Source organism: Larimichthys crocea, chromosome XXII (assembly GCF_000972845.2).
Source record: "Larimichthys crocea isolate SSNF chromosome XXII, L_crocea_2.0, whole genome shotgun sequence".
NCBI lineage: Eukaryota > Metazoa > Chordata > Actinopteri > Sciaenidae > Larimichthys > Larimichthys crocea.
The window spans coordinates 17,724,136-17,741,101 of record NC_040032.1 but is presented as its reverse complement, the minus strand read 5'-3'; the positions used below and the strand labels follow the sequence as shown (position 1 = coordinate 17,741,101).

Genomic DNA, 16,966 nt, shown 5'->3' with positions numbered 1-16,966 from the left:
CGTACCCCTTTAGAATTCGATACCAGCAACTCTTTTCAAAAAAGTTGGTGCAAAGGCACCAAAAACACTGGAAAAGTTGTGAAATGCTGAAAGAAAACACCTGGTGGAAGTTCTCACAACTTAACTGGCAACCTATTGAAAAATTTTTCTGCACTATGAAAGATGACAAAGTTATGACAATGGAGACCCCGAACTGAAACTTTCAACATTTCAAGTCTCCTCAGTTCAGGTGATGAACAGACCCTATCCCAACTTTTTTGAAAACATGTTGCTGGCATCGAATTCAAAAAACACATAATATATGATCATATAATTTTCCAAAATCAATACAAAATTCTCAGTTTCAACATTTGATAACTCGTCTTTGTGCCGTTTTCAATCAAATATAAGGTTTCGTTATGTTGCACATTCATCACATTTTATGCAGCGTGCCAACGTTTTTGGAAATGGGATTGTACAAACAAAGTGCATGAACAGTTATAAAGATGTAAAGACAATAAGAATATTTAATCATTATGCACAGCTATATACAACAGAATGGCAACAAGGTGTACAAAGGCAAAAAGATCAGTTAAAATAAGAGTTTGATGACATACAAACAAAGGATAATAAAACATTTTTCAGGTTTTAAAGTAGTTGTCTTGCCTAAAGCATGAACAGTTACCCCCAAAGCAGATCTGGCATCTTTCATCAGCTACTTATTTGCAACTGGACACAACAGGGAGCACACATGCTCTTGAAAAAGTTTTAAAGTAAACAGTCTCTTATTTTCCATCAGTTACCCCCAATTAAATCTACTGTGTTATTATCATTTTGGGGGCATTGAAAACTTTATTTTTGATAGTAGCAGCTAAAGAGTGACAGGTAAATGTTATGCAGAAGCAAATGGCCACAGGTTGGAATCGAACCTAGGCCGCAGTAATAAGGATTGACTTTGTACATGATGCGCACGCTGCCAGGTGAGCTGAGGGGGCATCCCCACAAATTAAATCTTCAGACATTAAATGTCAGAAAGTTTGTTCTCTGTGAGAAAAGTGCAACTAGTCTGTTATTTATCTGACAGTCTAAACAACACATTCATGTAACCGGTGTGTTCAAGGGAGCTGTCTCCTCTGGGTTTTTTATAATTCTTCATATCTTCCTTTCCTTTATACCCCATCGACATGAACAGCATCATTTATAAATCAAGCAGTATCCTGAATTTGCCCAATAATAAATAACATTTAAACAGCTGATTTTGATGTCTCTAAGCAGTGAAAAATGTTTGATACCACGATTAAAATCATGTCCTCAAGGTGTGCCTCTCCAGATAATACATTTCACCTCTGATAGACTTAGCATAGCAGAGGGGAAATCAACAATAACAAGCTGTCAAAGTTCCAGTAAACTTAAAAAAACTAAAAGGCTACATGTGGGTAGACGTCCACTGACTCCTTCACTCTTCTTTCTAAAGATAGAAATGTCAAGAAGTCCCACTTAAAGGAGCGGTATGCGGGAATTTGTGGCATTCTGCTTGTTCCTGCAGGAACTGGATATTTGAAATGCAGATGGTCTGACTGTCTACTATCATACAGACAGTGCTTAATAGTACATTTGGCAAGTTTGTTAGTTTTAATTACTTATTTTTTTAGCAGTAATTTGTTTTAAAAAGTAAAACAGATTAAAAGTTTTCTTCTGAGCAGCTGAGTTGTCGCAAACTTTTACTCCGGCAAGCTGATGACTGATGATTGTGGTCACTTCTCCAGGTCCATCAGCGGTTGTTGAAGGCAACAGTCGAGAGTCACTGCACTTTTTTGTCCTTACTCCTCATACATGATGACTGCTTTCAGGATAAATACTCCGCTGCTATGATAATAAATTAAGATCAGCAGATACACTGCAAGATTAACATCATCCAAATGTCCTGGTAGAGTCTTATATGCTACACAATGTAAAAAAAAAAAAAGTTCAAAAATAAAATTCAAACATACTTAATGTTATAAATAAAGCACGTAATCCACACTGCCCTGCAGGACAGACAGTCTGTTCAGACACGGCCACCAGAGCCTCGCTGGGGCGAATAACAATAATAAATTCCTCTGTCTCTCCACGACGTAGTTTGCTCATCACTACCGCCTCTGAGCCGTCACGCCTCACTTCCCAACTCCCACGTCATCGCGGTAAAGTCCATGTCTGTGAGCGTGACTGTGAACGGAGCCTCCACCCTCTCGGCCTCCAAGCTCTCCTGAGCTCTCGTGGCGATGTTCGTGTTGTTTACCCTCCAGGAATTCAGAGGTCGAATGGATTTCTGGAAACGCTGCAGAAAAGAAAACAAGACCCATTTCATCTACAAATGTTATAGATTTAAACAGGTACAACAATGATAATCTGTTTGAGCTGTACTGTCAGCGTGGCAGAGGTGTAACCGGACCTCACAGCAATGACAGAATGACACAGAGGTGATACTGACCTCTTTCAGTGTTCCTGTTTCCTTGCTGACGGCCACAATGGCCCAGATGAGGATCTGCAGACAGCAGGTCGCGCCTATGCACACTCCCAACGCTTTCCCCCATCGTGGATACACGTAGGACCCGTAGTGGAGTGATGTGTTGTACATCTCAATGAAGATGTAGGTCAGGATGAACTACAGCCGCGAGGGGACAGAGGCACAGAGTTAGAAGAGGAACCAAACAAAAAGCCACAATGGTAACAACAGAAGAAGAATGACAACGCTACAGGGGGAACTCAGATTGAATGTCCTCTTAAATTATTTATTTACAGCTATGAAGATTTTAGAACAGTTGGCTACATTTCAAGGGAGCAATGTTGTTTTTAGTTTCCTTAGTGTTTGTATCAGTCGGTAATTGGGTTAGAGGAACTGTTCAGGCATTGAATCTGATATTACGGCAAGTACAGCACAGTGTCATCAAATTACACTCTGACTCGAAGTGCATTACAATAGCAGGGGACATCAGGCAGCCTTACTGTAAGTGCTGATTTAACACGGATACAAACCAACAATACTGTAAAGCCTTAATATGACTACCTAGACATAGTCATAATAATTTACCTCATATAAAACATGTTTCACTGTCAGTCGAAGAAGTAGCTTAATGTACTCCATCCAAAACAAACAATCAAGAGATTTTTTTAGCTTGAGGTTTCCACAAACGGCCTCTGTTGCTGTGAAGTGCCAAAAACAACAGTTCTGCATTTTTAAATGGCAATTCTGTTCTCAATCTCAAATATGGAGACTTTTTCTTTCCTGTTTTTATTATATAAAACTGAATATTTGGGGGGTTTTGGACTGAAACATGACTGATGCAGACATTTATCTCTTTTTCTTCCTGACATTTTTTATAGACCAAACAATGAATCGATTAATCTAGAAAATAACTGTCAGATTCATCTATAATGAAAATAATCATTAGTTGCAGCCCTAATAAAGTCTGTATTGATTTTTATCTAACAGTGAGAGCAATGATTCGAAGAGGATTGAAATACAAAACCAACAACAAACTCTTGCTAAATGAAACAAATGTTTCTCAAAAACAAAAGGAGGAGACATGACAGCCTTAAATTAATATCTGCCACCAGAACGGATGAACCAAACTGTGGTTATTATTATGACCACTTACAAATCAATACACCTGATCGATGCTCTCCATCCACTACCACAGTGAGCGAACATTTCATTTGGCTCTACTGAACAGCAACAACCTACATTTCAACACTCGCTGGCCTTGTTGAGGTTAAAGCAGCTGAGAGATGCAAACATACATTACAACACACCCACCCTAAAAATATACAAAACCCATCAACCTGTTTGCATTTAGACTTTAGAAACGACACCAGAAAACTCAAACATAGATGTTCTTAAAAGCATTTGTCACACTAGTTATGGATAACCGATGCTGATCGATATTAATCCTGATGCATTTACTCACCAGCAGAAGAAACGGAGTGCAGAATACCCAGCATGCTTTGAAATAAAGCAGCACTTTGCCGCACCACGGAGGGCAGTGGCAGATCATATCAAGAATGTCCTGACAAAACTGGTTGACTCCTAATAGAAAGAGATACATATTAGGAACAAGCACAACATGACCGGGACAACAGGGCATAACAGATTAAGTGTTCAGTCTGTTATTTGGAATAAAACAAGAAAACTGGTGATTATGATGCGGTTAAACTGCTCGATCTGTATGAAGACATCACAACACATCAAGTCAAGGAGTGATGTGGTGTTAGAGGAGTCTGATATGAAGGTAAGGGGTGTGAAATGGACTACCATAGAAGAAGGAGATGCCAATGCACATGAAGAGGGTGATGATGATGAGGCCGAAACTAGTGCTGAAGGAGTCAATGAGAGTGAACCAGTAAATTCCACCCTATGAAGACACACACATGGCATGGAAAACATGAGTCATGTAATCACAGAGAAGATGTAATTTGCTGCCATGCTTGTTAAAAACACACTCACGTCAGTGACTAACAGGAGACCCATCAGGTAGAAGCCAAAACACAAGGCGCCCAAGAACATGGACTTGTGCAGCGCGTTCGCCCTGAGCTGCGGAAACTCGTCCAGCACAGCCGTGGTGATGCCCTCCATGTTCCCAAACTGTGAAGCAGCAGAGCGGACATAAGGAGGCGGACTTGTGCATCTTTATTTCTGCTCATATCTTTGTGTAGCATGTGTGTGTGGCCTCACCAGAGTATCGATCCCCAGCATAAAGAGCATGAGGAAGAACATAATGGACCAGAACACCGAGCCTGGCAGCAGAGCAAGGGCTTCTGGGTAAGCGACGAAAGCCAAGCCAGGACCTGAAGCCAAAAAAGTGTGACACGTTCAAGAAGACAATATACAACAAGAGCAAACGATCTGATTTAAATCTACTCAAATCAGCATGACAGCACGCCTGACTCATCACCAAAAACATTAGTCCGTCATCTCCACATTGTCACATCCTGAAAGTATAAAACATTGGAAGGCAACTTCAATAAAATAATATATTTGAATCTCAAATTTCAAACTTTCTTTCATTAATATTCTGGATTTAATGGAGACCGCCTCGTTCATACAGGTGTGTTCCTCGCTTGTGTGCAGCACGTCAGATGTTGTATAATCATAATATTACATTCAACTTATTAATGGAACCTCTGACAGCATCACTGTCGTGCCAATAATGACTGTAAAGCACACCCCCTCATGTAATATTGCTTAAATAACTACCTGTGTCTGCCACCTCTCCGACAGGCACTCCTTTCTTCCACGCCATGTGACCCAGGATGGAGAATATCGCAAATCCTGCAAAGAAGCTGGTGCAGCAGTTTCCTGTGGTGATAACCAAAGTGTCCCTGGAATTGAAGGATTAAAAAAAAAAACATTAGAAAACTGAACCCATCATGGCCAGAGTGAACTATACACCAGAGCAAAACTCACCTGATGACGTTGTTGTCAAACTTATTGTAAGAGGCCATGGAAAGCAGCCCTCCGACTCCGATACCTAAAGAATAGAAGATCTGTGAGGCTGCGTCGTTCCACACCTGCAATGTATCAGACAGAAATGTGCTTTAAATTATATAAATATCTGCCAGTATTAATGTTGGGTTCACATCAGTCCACCTTAAGAAACTACCTGTGCGTTAGCTAACCGGCCCCAGTCTGGTGTGAGGTAGAAAGCGACGCCCTGAAGAGAGCCCTCCAGTGTAGCACCTCTGATGATCAAGACAATGAGCACAAAGTACGGGAAGGTAGCCGTCACATAAACCACCTGAAAACACAGACAGCACGTTAGACTGACAAGATATGGCAGCACAGGGCAGGAATGTGTGTGGTGTGTGTGTGTATGTGTTTTGTGTGAGCCGACAATGACAACATTGTGTAGATTCACCTTGCCAGAGCTGCGGATGCCCTTGAGCATACACAGGAAGATGACAATCCAAGCAGCCAGGAGGCACAGGGCCAAGGGCCACCGGACAGGGCCTGGGTCATGAAGGCCCTCGCTGTGTACTACACCCAGCACACGCTCACTGTGAGACACACACGTAAAAAGAAACAGAACACATGTTATGTCACCTGTTGACACACTTAACTACAGAATTAAAAACAGGGTAGTCAAATATTCATATTATTGTTTTACAGGATTTTGTAAGTATGAATGGTTGTTTGTCTCTATGGCAACTTGTCCAGGGTGTACCCCGTCAGTCGCCCAAAGTCAACTGGGATAGACAGATAATGGATGGATGGCTTTCAAAGTGGGAGGTGGGCATCCAGACAAAAGGAGAACACCTAGACCAGCCTAAATGATCTGAATGAAGGAGATCTAGAGATCCTGTAGTTTTGGGGAATTTTACTATTTTCTCATTTTACCAGAGTCAGGTCAGACAGCAACATTAGACTATATCAACTCATCTGTTCAGTATCCGTGGCATTAAAATAAAGTAAATTAATGAGTTTTCCAAGCTTCGTCTGAGGGGAGGCCCACAGGCTGGTTTAGATCTTGAATATAAGGTTATCCATCCATCCATTATCTGTAACAGCTTATCCTCATTAAGGTCACGGGGGAGCTAGAGCCTATCCCAGCTGACTTAGGGTGAGAGGCGGGGTACAAGAACGAGTCGCCGGCTCATCACAGGGAACATAGACAAAAACAAGCATTCACACTCACATTCACAATTTAGAGTCACTAATTAACCTAATAAGTACATGTCTTTGTTGACATAACACTATGAGAGGAAGCCGGAGTGCCCAGAGAGAACATGCAACTCCACACAGAAAGGCTGAGTTTCACTGCACCACCGCGTGACCCAAGTATAAGATCAATATAATTATTTATTGATCTTATACTTGGGTCATGCGGTGGTGCAGTGAAAATATAATTATTTATTTACTTACTTAATAATACAATTAGGAAAAATCAATAGAAAAAGATCACAGAGCTAATGCAAGCTAATTACTGCAAGTTGTTAGTAGTAGCATGTCCCAGCTGGCTTGCAAGTTCATAGTTACATAATGTATAATGTATAGTTGCTATTTGCAACGCCCTAGAGTCAGGCTTCATCTGAGAGGAGGCCCCAGTCTCTGAATCCAGTTTTACATTATTACATCATTACATCTTAGTCAAATTGAGTGCTATAAGAGTAGCACTAAAGTAGCAGAAGAATATCAGTTTTCTATATAGCACAAACAATTGGAGTTTCACACATACCCCAATTAAACATATTGAATCAAAAAATAACAATAAATAGTCAGAGGGTTAATACATGCTATCATAGGGAGGGGCAGATTCCACGAGAAGGTGGAGCGGAGTGCAGAGTTCAATCTCTCAATGCCTTTTTTTTTTTTTTTTTAAGGTTAGGCCTGATGAAAGGGCTAACAAACAGTCTGACCTAGATGTTGTACCTCGCCTCTGAGTCTGAGCCCTTTGGTTTGTTTGCCGTGTATCAATAAACCCGCTTTTACTTTCTCCTTTTGTTTTTCAGTCACAGCGAACACTAAGCTGTCACGAAGGCGAGAGCTGAGGAGCAGCTGTCATATTATAGTCATAAAGCCTTATAATATCATGATGATGCAGGAGTTATACAGTATGTATCTCCAGGCATCAAATGGTGTGTATAGGGCTGCAAAGTCATCAGTCATATTAGCTGAAAAGGTAACAACAATACTGAATATTTGAACAGTACGCGTGCAGCATACTGCCATAGTCGACATTTTGCAGTCTAAAGAAGTCTACTTTGTGTTCTGTGGGCTGTATACATTTGCAAAGCAGGCTAGATTTGTTTTTACAAATAAGAGAGGTGAAAGCAAAGACACGCTACTTACTTCCAGAAGTTCTCTGTGGGGCTGAGCATTTTTCTAGTCGAGCCATTGCCGGTTATGTTGTTATCGCAGAGACCTGCATTGGCTACGGCGTCACAGGACCAAGGCAGAGGGCTCTGGAACGAGCTGAACAGGTAGTAAAACGTCCACGCTATGATGACGTTATAGTAGAGACACACCAACGTGGAGACGCACAGCATCCCAATGCCAATACCTACAAAAGGAGACACAGCCTTAAGTTTCTCGGACAAACATGATACTATTGTGGCAGAATACAGTGTGAGGTATCAGCTGGGTCGTTTTGAACATTAAATATCTTGTCTTTGTACTGAATATAGGTCAGGAAGCATTTACAAATTGTTTTTTTTACACAGCGTCCCAACATTAATGCAGCATTCCAGACGCTTTGTGTTGTCCTTGTTAGACCAGAAACTGTTGAAACACCTGAAACCTTAGAGCCCTCTCTTTTTTTACACTCTAAAATAAAGTAACCGTTTGACAAAAACTGGCTTTTCTGGCTCTATTTCTGGTTCTCAGACAGTTCCTGCAGGTTTCTCCATCAGATGTTTGTATTTAGCAACTGCTTTGCAGCACTCTCAGGAATTTAGGGTTAGCCACATGACATATATAAGTGAGGTGGCAAACTGATGTGAGTCAGCAAGTTATTTTTCTTGACTGACGACATTTTGGTGTCAACATGAGGATGCTTATGATTCCTGGATAATTAATACAGACCTGTGTGATGACATATCTGGATACTATTTAGCACTGAAGTACTAATTTGATTGAATTATGAAGCCACATTAAGTCATGGTGCTGACGTAGTGTTACAAGGCCAAAAAGCAGAGTTACCTTTGAGCAGAGGGCAGCATTTCCACACAGTGATGGGACCAGCTGCTCCGTACTGACCCAAACTCAGCTCCATGAGGAAGAGTGGAACGCCCGTGAAAAACAGCATTATGAAGTAGGGGATGAGAAACACACCTGTGAAGATTAAACATATGTCTGCTTTAGGGAAGGTGGTGGTGGTGTTGTTGAGGTTTTGTGCGAGTAGCCGGCATGTAGAGTCAAGTTAACTTATATAACATCTGACGAGGTGGCAGCTTCGCAGACAGATGTTATTCCCGCGTTACAATTAGTCAAGTTCTGACATGTTTGATCTCAGATGAAGATGCACAGCATGTGAGGCTGGGGTTAGAGAGGCAGACCTCATGTCTGGTGTGTAATCAAGGAAAGCTGTGTCTCCACTTACAGGATTAGTAAATGCTTTGTGTTTTAGGTCCAAAGGCTACCATGGAGAGCTCTGGAGTGTGCAAAATAAGCCAGCATGACTAAGAGAATAGTGCACACCCAAGGGGAGGGCGAAGAGTTCCTCTTGCCCAAACGGGTGTAACAAATCTTCACAGACATAAACCCAGGCATTTAAAGGATTTGAGACTTTAGAGGGGTATTTTACTCGCAGACTGCTCACCTCCTCCATTTCGATAACAAAGATAGGGAAACCGCCACACGTTCCCCAGTCCCACGCAGTATCCAATACAGGAGAGCAGGAACTCATACTTCCCTCCCCATTGCTCCCTCGGGATGATCGGGGTTGGAGCAGGCGCAGGACTCAAAGGTCTGGGTTCAAACTGTGTGGCAGGTGCAGGCGTAGCCGTCGGGTTGTGGCCATTTTGAGTGACAGCGTGCCCGTTCAAGTGAATTGAATTCTACAAAGATAAAAACACATTTTCAAGAGTCAGCAGACATCAACGTGTCTGTAGGAGCCATATATTGTTTTGTTAGATCAGTATTCTTGGTTTGATTTTTTGGTCTGGTTGCCACGGTGATGTGTGTGGTTTGGGTCACATGGGTGCCAGCAGATGATCAACGTAGGTTATATTAGGGGCTGAATCACCTGCACTAGGGGAGGAGAGAGGCAGGTTAGGTAGCCGTAATTTTTGTTGACCGCTTTTCGTTTAGTTGAATGCATTGTAATACATGCCAACAGTGTACGGTAAAACCACATTATGTCATCTTATTAAATACTATGAAACGTACCCTGGACTCATCGTGCTTCGCTGAACATCAGCGCGTTATACTCAAACATACAGGACCTAACCTCAGCCTCTCTAGCGTCTTTAAAGGATTTGGAAAGCCGCAATAGTGTCTTTGCTTTTTCAAGGATGTTAAGGTGTTTGTGTGTATATAGAGGAGTGCACAAACAACAAACATTTGTTTAGTCGTGTGTGTGTGTACAATTTACCCTGCCTAACCGATGACGTGTTAAATACGCCGACTGGACTTCCTCTTTCTACCTGCAAATCACCCACGTCTAAACAGAGAGGAACTATTTTCCCATGTCAGGTCGCATGGAGGAAGTTTAAATGAGATAACAGCAGAGCTTCTGCTTTACATGTTCGCCTGTCATGTTTGTTCTGGTAAAAGATTTGTTTTATTGCATTACATCTCTACCAATTACTCATCTTATTTGCTGTTTAGAATTTTATTACTAAAATGCAAAAAGCAATTCACAGGACAGGTATCATAAAAATGTATAACTCCCTAAACAGAGGATTAAAAGCAAATGTTGACAAAATGGCTGCAACAATCTGCCGATTATTTGTCGTTCAGTCTATCGATTAATCGATTCATGAGCTAATTGTTTCAGCTCTAAAATATAAAATTCAAATATACAAATATGGTTAAATAAGAGAATGAGAGTCATGAATACTGCACTGCTAACTACTTGTCTTAAAGGCAGGAGTAGGAGGAAGTGTACAGTGTACACATACTCATTCATTCTGATGATTGGTCGATTAATCAACTTTAATTAACCGGAAAAGAGCTCCAGCAGCACCGCAGATATAAAACTTACAGCCTTTTATACAGAGGATATATCACAGAGCTAAAAACAAATGTTTAATGGTTTTCTTACAATAAATGGCTGCAACAATCAGTCCATTACTTGTTGTTCTGTACTTTGATTAATCGATTCCTCAACTGAAATCTATGAATGTTTTTAAAGAGCACCGTTAAATATAGATATATGATTAAATAGGAAAACGAGAGTCCTGGATATGATACTGCTAACTATTTGTCTTAGGGGCAGGAGTAAGAGGAAGTGTACACTTATCAGTAATTTATAGACTATATCTCCTGTATATGTATTTTTATATACATATACACACGCATACTCATACATAGTGATGATTAACTGATTAATCAACTTTAATTAACCAGAAAAGAGCTTCAAAAGATAAAAATGAAGAATTAAACACAAATGTTTCATATTTTTCTCGGATAAAATGACTTGTTTGTTGTTCTGCCCATCGATTAATCGATTAATCAACTTATTTCAGAAATGTCAAAACACATTTACATATCTAAATGGCGCAGAGCTGCACCTCTAACCATGTAAATACCAGCTTGTCTGTGTGACATCATTAAACCTGCTGCAAACTGCTGCTTGGTAATAATCTGAGTCTGCGCTGTAAAAAAAAAAAAAAAACTTGAGAAAAGTCTGAGCAAACACATCTGCTGAGTTAAGCCCACCTGGGCTCACCTGGGTCCAGTTTTCTATCTGTACACTGAGTCTTATCGCCTGAAGCCTGAGAGGTGAGAGCAATGTGGACGGACAGGTTAGACCGCTTCATCTTTTCTGCCACCCCGGCACCTCCACCTATGGGAGTCCCGGAAGGTGAAATTAAATCCTCTCCTCACAAAAAAAAAAAGAGCGCTCTCTGGGTCTACAACATTAAATCCGCCACAGAGAGATGTTTGGCTTGTGGTGGAGAGCTTGAATAACAAACCTCCGCTCCTACCTGCGCTGCGGTCGCACTGGTTACAGCGGGGCTCCTGGGTGCTTCTTTGCCGCTGTCGTCCTGCATTTCGCCCCCTCCCACTGCTTCACTGCTTTATCTGTCGCTCTTTATTCCACATGTTACACGGCGAATCCTCTTGGAAACACGCAGTGATGGTGTAGTAGTTTTTTAGTTGGAGAAGTGAAGTCGACCGGCGTTAACCGAGTGTGACATGGACGATGAGGAAACAGGCCGGTGGGCGGTGAGGTGAAGGGCAGGGAGGCAGCGCGCAAGTGCAGCACAAGCACAGAGAAAGGAGAAGACACCTCCTCTTCTTCCTCCTCCTCCTCCTCCGCTCTTTCTCTCTCACCTGCTTTGTTTTGAGGGCAGGGTTGGTGTCAGGATGTTTAGGGAGTGGTAAGTGAGTCAATGAGAGCTATTATGTAAATAAACCCAAAATAACAGTAGCCTGACTGTGAGTTTTATTATGATAAGACTGAACTGAGATGGTTTATAGCACCATAAATGTAACACTGGTACAATAAGAAAGTGAATATACACTTAATGAACATGTAGGACAAAAATATGATTACACTGGAGCATAAAAGTTCAACTTGGAAACAGTTTTTAAAGGTTCAGTGGGTCTGTATTTACAATATATATTATCCATAACTATGTTTTCATTAGTGTATAGTCACATGGAAATAAGAATTATATCTACAGACACTGCAGGTCCTCTACCATAGAGAACTAAACACTGGCTCCACACATATGGTGGCCATCATTGTCCCAAATATAAGCAAATATAATGCTAATGAAAATGAATCCAAAGTCCACTTGAAGCTGGCTCCAGAACAATTTAATCTCCATAAGTCCCCATGTTAAAATATCCAGCTTCACAGCAGAAATAAACATGTTTACAGCCTGGTACAAAAACTGTTTTGGTCTCTGTAGCTAATTTCCCCGTTCATGACAACTGTACTGAGGGTGAATTTTTATATAACTCACCTGTTCAAAATTATATTACAGCCTAAAGTTATACATAATTAACAGCATGGCAAGTTTGATTGACAGGTGGCTTGTTTGAACACTCACGATCCATTTTTAGATTTACTGGGAGATGATGACGGCCAGAGCCATCAGATGCTGAGCTTCACAACGTCTCTTCATAAACCTGTGGGTGACATCACAGATATAAAGTCCATATTCATACTGTCTATGAATCCACACGCTGGACCTTTAACTACAACTTTCCTAGCCAGCTAGGACATACTAATGCTAAACAATCACAATAATTGGCGTTAGCTCCCTGATCTTTTATTTTCTTTGTACTGTGGTGTTGAATTGTGAATCCACTTGCCTATAACTTTATTAAATAGGATATTGTTTTGGAAAATTTCAAAAACAAAGTCCAACAACCCAAGAATAAATCAGAAGCCCATCAGAAGTCTATTGAAACAAAAATCCAGAACAGGGAGGGGAAGCACAGAGACACAACAATGGTCCGGAGAACAGACACTGACCTGACAACCACACAAAGGAACACAGGGACTAAATACACAAGACAGGACAACAAGACACAGGTGAAACTAATGAGGGACTGGTGAAACCAATCTGGGTGGAAGAGTGTTTCACAGAGCAAACAAATAAACAAGAATGAATTCTAGTACAATAGGTAACACATGAATAAAATTAGGACATACATTATAAAATGTTACAATAAACAAAAGCCATTAAGAAGAAAAAACAAAAAAGAAGTTTAAGAACAATTGCATAGAAATCGAGGACCAGCATAAAAACTGCAACAATAAAACCAGTAAAATGTTAAAAGTAAATAAAAACCACATTAGGTGAATAAACACAGGGGATAAAAAAAAAATGATGATCAAGACTTGATCATGGTGGCTTCAATCCAACATAATATAAAGTACTAAATGGTTTACACATCTTCACGTTTTTTGTCACTGACAGTTAATGTTAGTAAAGTGTTAATCTGCCGGTGTGTGTGTGTGTGTGTCTTTGTGCGTTGACGACACTTCTCAGTGCGACTTCCTTGGGTGTGATGTCAGGTACGAGCAATCAACCACAAACGTTCAGCGGCAGCAAAGAAACTCAACATAAAGTGACGCGTTGTCAACATTAGTATTGATGTTGAGTCGCTCTTTTTCTTTCTTAGTTGCAACTCACACACTCTTTAATCCACATAATCTCATGATGCTTCTCTAAATCCATCCAATCTGTTGAGTGTCTATACTTAACAGCCCCACTCAACAAATCTGGGTCAATAGATGGTTTAGAGAAGCTGCACAGTTGCTGTTTGTGCTGAGCAAAATGACCAGAATCGCTTTGTTTTATTGTCTTATTCTACTTTGGTAACTTCCACACAATGGAGGGATGAGGTGGAAGGCAACATAAACTGGATAAAAGCTCGAAGAAGTGAGAAAGTTTGAGGATTCATTGACAAAATGGAGCTGCAAGACCATCTGAAGAGCGACTGGAGACGGTATTTTTGCAATCAGCCACCAGTGGAGTTTGACACAAGTGAAAACCATCATCTTCTCAGCTCTGTGAGGCTGGAGGGAAACTCAGATTCATACTGCAACATCTGGACAGACTCTGAGCAAACAAGAGTCAAAGGCTGGACCAGTCAGTCATTTGCAATGGACGCTAGAATGAGACTAGATAGCTTGAAGTCTGGGTGTAATTCACCCTTGCCCTGCTGTAACTATAACAGTCGAAAAGAGTCCTGGGACAGTGAAGAGCTGCAGGATGAAGAGTCTGCTTTGGACTCAGTGGAGCTCCTCGATGTGGAGGACGACGAGCAGGATGAAGAGAACTGGTAGGTGCCATCAAAGCTCTGAAACTTGTGATCTGGCCTGACTCTAGTAAAGGATGGAAAAAGATAAATATACAAAAAAAACATGAACCTAAGCTAAGCTCTTAATATGACCTGTATTTGACATGAAAACAGGAGTGGGATTTGTTCTTCTCACAGGTTGTACGAGTCTCCAAAGAAGCATGTGTTTCTGGAGAGAGGACAGTCTGCTCTCAGGTGGTGTCGACACGTCCTGGACAACCCGAGTCCTGAGATTGAGGCGGCCTGTCGTTCACTGATAAAAAAGTTGGATCAACGTAAGAAAGCGAGCAGCACAGACTCACTCACTGCAAATATTTGTGATTTAAAAGGGTGAGGGCTTCGATTTACCTCATGCCGACTGTCTTGTGTTGTCAGGGTCGAGCGGTCACTTCTACAAACGTCCTGTTTTTCATCAGACTGGCTCCTCTGTCAGCATGACACACAATACCTCTGACAGTATGGGTAATATAATAATGTTTTTCCTATACAAAAATCCCTGAGAAATAATCAATCAATCAAAATATCCCATTTTTAAGTTTCTTTAAGTGTCTTTTGTATCATTTCAGTAGCACATGTTTGTTATTGTTGTCATTAATCTGCACAGATTACAGTGAGCTGACCGATGACTCCATAAGCACGAGCTACAGGCTGCAGGACCTCACAGATGTCCACGTTATGGCTCGTATACAGGAAGCCAGTGAGACGGATTAGTGTTTTTGATGATCTCATGCACACTTCATCACTACATCCTCATTGACTGATCACTTTGCTGCATCTCTTTCAGGTTTAAGACAGGACTATGTTTCCACGCCTGCCACTGCTTCACCAAGGAGAGGCTCTGAGTCACTGGTGATGTTTTATGTTTTATTTTACCACCACTGTTGATGACTTCACTCCAGGAAATGAAACTGATGCTTCATTTTTCCTCTTGTTGGCAGCCTGGTTTATCAGCACTGAGCTCTTCCTCTTGTCAGTCGCCGACATCTGTGACTATAAAGAGCTGCCAAAGTCCACAAATGACCAGACTTCACCAGGAAGTCACTCAGTTCAAACTGCTTAAACTTGCCCAAAGTCGAGGTAACACAGATTTTATACATTTTTAACACATTTTCTGCCAATTTTTACCCTGTTGTTTTATCAGAGGCCTCTTGTCAGTGTGAGTTTTCTCTTGCTTTGCAGCAGCATCGCCGGGAAGGACCAGGTCACCTCTGCGGACCAGCCTCCGCTCCCTCCAGGCTGTTAGAAACAGTCGAAGTTTAGAGGTCGATGACTACCAACCTGCAGAAAACGCTTACCCCCCATCAGGTTTGGATCCTCACATTGTTACTGCAGATCTCTCTGCATCTTAAATATCTGATTTCCGTTTCTTTTTGTTGTCTCAGGTGCATCATCAGCAGCCATAAAGGGGTCCAGTTATTGGTCATCACTTTCTGCAGCATCCATCAGCTCGGAAGTCTCGTTCCACCCCGTAAGAGACTCTTCAGACCGGACGAATGTCGTGAGGAGACTGCAGAGGTCTCAGTCTGCCAGCCCCTGCAGGATCCCTCACCCTGTTAAGAGATACCTGTCTGTTCGTGGACGTGTTTTTGCATCACCTGAGAGGTCGGCGACTCTGGCTTGGGCCAGAAATGTGCCATCTACCCAAAGATAAAAGGTGTTAAAACATAAAGAAATGTCATATCTTGTATTATTTTACCTGTATGATTGGCTGTATCATGTATAATCCTCCATAGCTCTGGGTGGAGGTATGTGCTGTGTCTGTGTGAGGTTTCCACCACACAGCCTGGCATCTGAGTCATCTTTATCCACAACAGACTATAGATGAAGACAGCAGAATATGCAACCGCCTCTGCTGTAAGCAACACCTGACAGAGTGACATCCTGGAGGGCTTTATATTACCGAGACATCCTGTGCAGTGAAATCAGACTTCAGAAACCTAAAGAATGTGCCCTGTTGTAAGTGATATGAATGTCGACATGTCAGGTGATCTTCGACACAAATCTGAGGTACCCTTGAAAAGAGGAAGGTGAAAAAAGTAGTGCTCTGTGCTGCAGCAGCTGTCAGCATGTGCTGTACGGACACATGGTGGTTTTGTAAGCATGCTGCAGCGCACATGAACAAGCTCGACTATAAACTCTGAACACTGAGCTTTAATCGAGGTGTCATATATCAGGTTATGAAAGTGATTCATGTAGGTTTCAGTGCAGTCAGACTTCATCTGTGTGCATACTGTATGATTGCACTGTTTTCTGCAGAACTACTGCAACAGGAAGTGTGCAGGTGACCTCTGTATAATAGGAAGTGCTTTTTTATTTTTTTATTTTTTTTTTTTTACAGAGAAATAGTGGTGAGGCTTTGGTGCAGTTTCTTCCTACTCTGTGTCATTACTTTGATGATGTTTTCGTGCAGACAACATCGTGAATTTTAAATGTTTCGTACATTTAATTATCCTCCAATCACCCACTGAGGTGATTATTCAAAGAGAAAAAAAAAGCTTTGAGATGTAGCAGATGTTGTAACTTCTC

General features: G+C 41.4%; 2 protein-coding genes and 1 long non-coding RNA gene across 5 annotated transcripts; 1 reads left to right on the top strand and 2 right to left on the bottom strand.

The window, feature by feature from the left end:
- Positions 1-488: 488 nt before the first annotated feature.
- slc6a7 (solute carrier family 6 member 7) lies at positions 489-11,989 on the bottom strand. 2 transcript variants are annotated; one of them, XM_027273860.1, is made up of 14 exons: positions 11,593-11,989; positions 9,273-9,510; positions 8,654-8,785; positions 7,805-8,015; positions 5,874-6,012; positions 5,619-5,753; positions 5,423-5,526; positions 5,213-5,337; positions 4,691-4,803; positions 4,463-4,600; positions 4,271-4,370; positions 3,927-4,045; positions 2,450-2,623; positions 489-2,296 (listed from the first exon to the last, which is right to left on the bottom strand). In XM_027273860.1, the coding sequence occupies exons 1-14, from the start codon at positions 11,668-11,670 to the stop codon at positions 2,126-2,128; spliced, it is 1,977 nt and encodes a 658-aa protein (XP_027129661.1). In that variant the 5' UTR covers positions 11,671-11,989; the 3' UTR covers positions 489-2,125. The 2 variants fall into 2 exon arrangements, with proteins under 2 accessions (XP_027129661.1, XP_010730122.1); XM_010731820.3 differs by having other exon boundaries at positions 11,605-11,986.
- A 644-nt stretch (positions 11,990-12,633) lies between these two features.
- On the bottom strand, positions 12,634-14,862 carry LOC109140917 (uncharacterized). The gene is made up of 3 exons (XR_002042602.2): positions 14,789-14,862; positions 14,577-14,693; positions 12,634-14,465 (listed from the first exon to the last, which is right to left on the bottom strand). It is a non-coding gene; the product is annotated as an uncharacterized LOC109140917 (long non-coding RNA).
- A 211-nt stretch (positions 14,863-15,073) lies between these two features.
- LOC113744312 (SLAIN motif-containing protein-like) lies at positions 15,074-16,109 on the top strand. Of its 2 annotated transcripts, none has more exons than XM_027273294.1 (5): positions 15,074-15,137; positions 15,225-15,289; positions 15,379-15,517; positions 15,623-15,745; positions 15,823-16,109. In XM_027273294.1, exons 1-5 carry the CDS (start codon positions 15,116-15,118, stop codon positions 16,089-16,091), a joined length of 618 nt encoding a protein of 205 aa, XP_027129095.1. In that variant the 5' UTR covers positions 15,074-15,115; the 3' UTR covers positions 16,092-16,109. The 2 variants fall into 2 exon arrangements, with proteins under 2 accessions (XP_027129095.1, XP_027129094.1); XM_027273293.1 differs by having other exon boundaries at positions 15,620-15,745.
- The last annotated feature ends 857 nt before the right edge of the window (positions 16,110-16,966 follow it).

What these genes read in the sequence shown, in the direction of transcription:
- slc6a7 (XM_027273860.1), bottom strand. Translation starts at nt 11,670, where the DNA reads ATGCAGGACGACAGCGGCAAAGAAGCACCCAGGAGCCCCGCTGTAACC. An exon ending in TTTGACAACAACGTCATCAG is followed by an intron (nt 5,338 to 5,422) that starts GTGAGTTTTGCT and finishes CTTCAATTCCAG; the next exon opens with GGACACTTTGGTTATCACCA. An exon ending in GCACTCCGTTTCTTCTGCTG is followed by an intron (nt 2,624 to 3,926) that starts GTGAGTAAATGC and finishes TCGCGGCTGTAG; the next exon opens with TTCATCCTGACCTACATCTT.
- LOC113744312 (XM_027273293.1), top strand. Translation starts at nt 15,116, where the DNA reads ATGGCTCGTATACAGGAAGCCA. An exon ending in GGCTCGTATACAGGAAGCCA is followed by an intron (nt 15,138 to 15,224) that starts GTGAGACGGATT and finishes CATCTCTTTCAG; the next exon opens with GTTTAAGACAGGACTATGTT. An exon ending in AAACGCTTACCCCCCATCAG is followed by an intron (nt 15,746 to 15,822) that starts GTTTGGATCCTC and finishes TTGTTGTCTCAG; the next exon opens with GTGCATCATCAGCAGCCATA.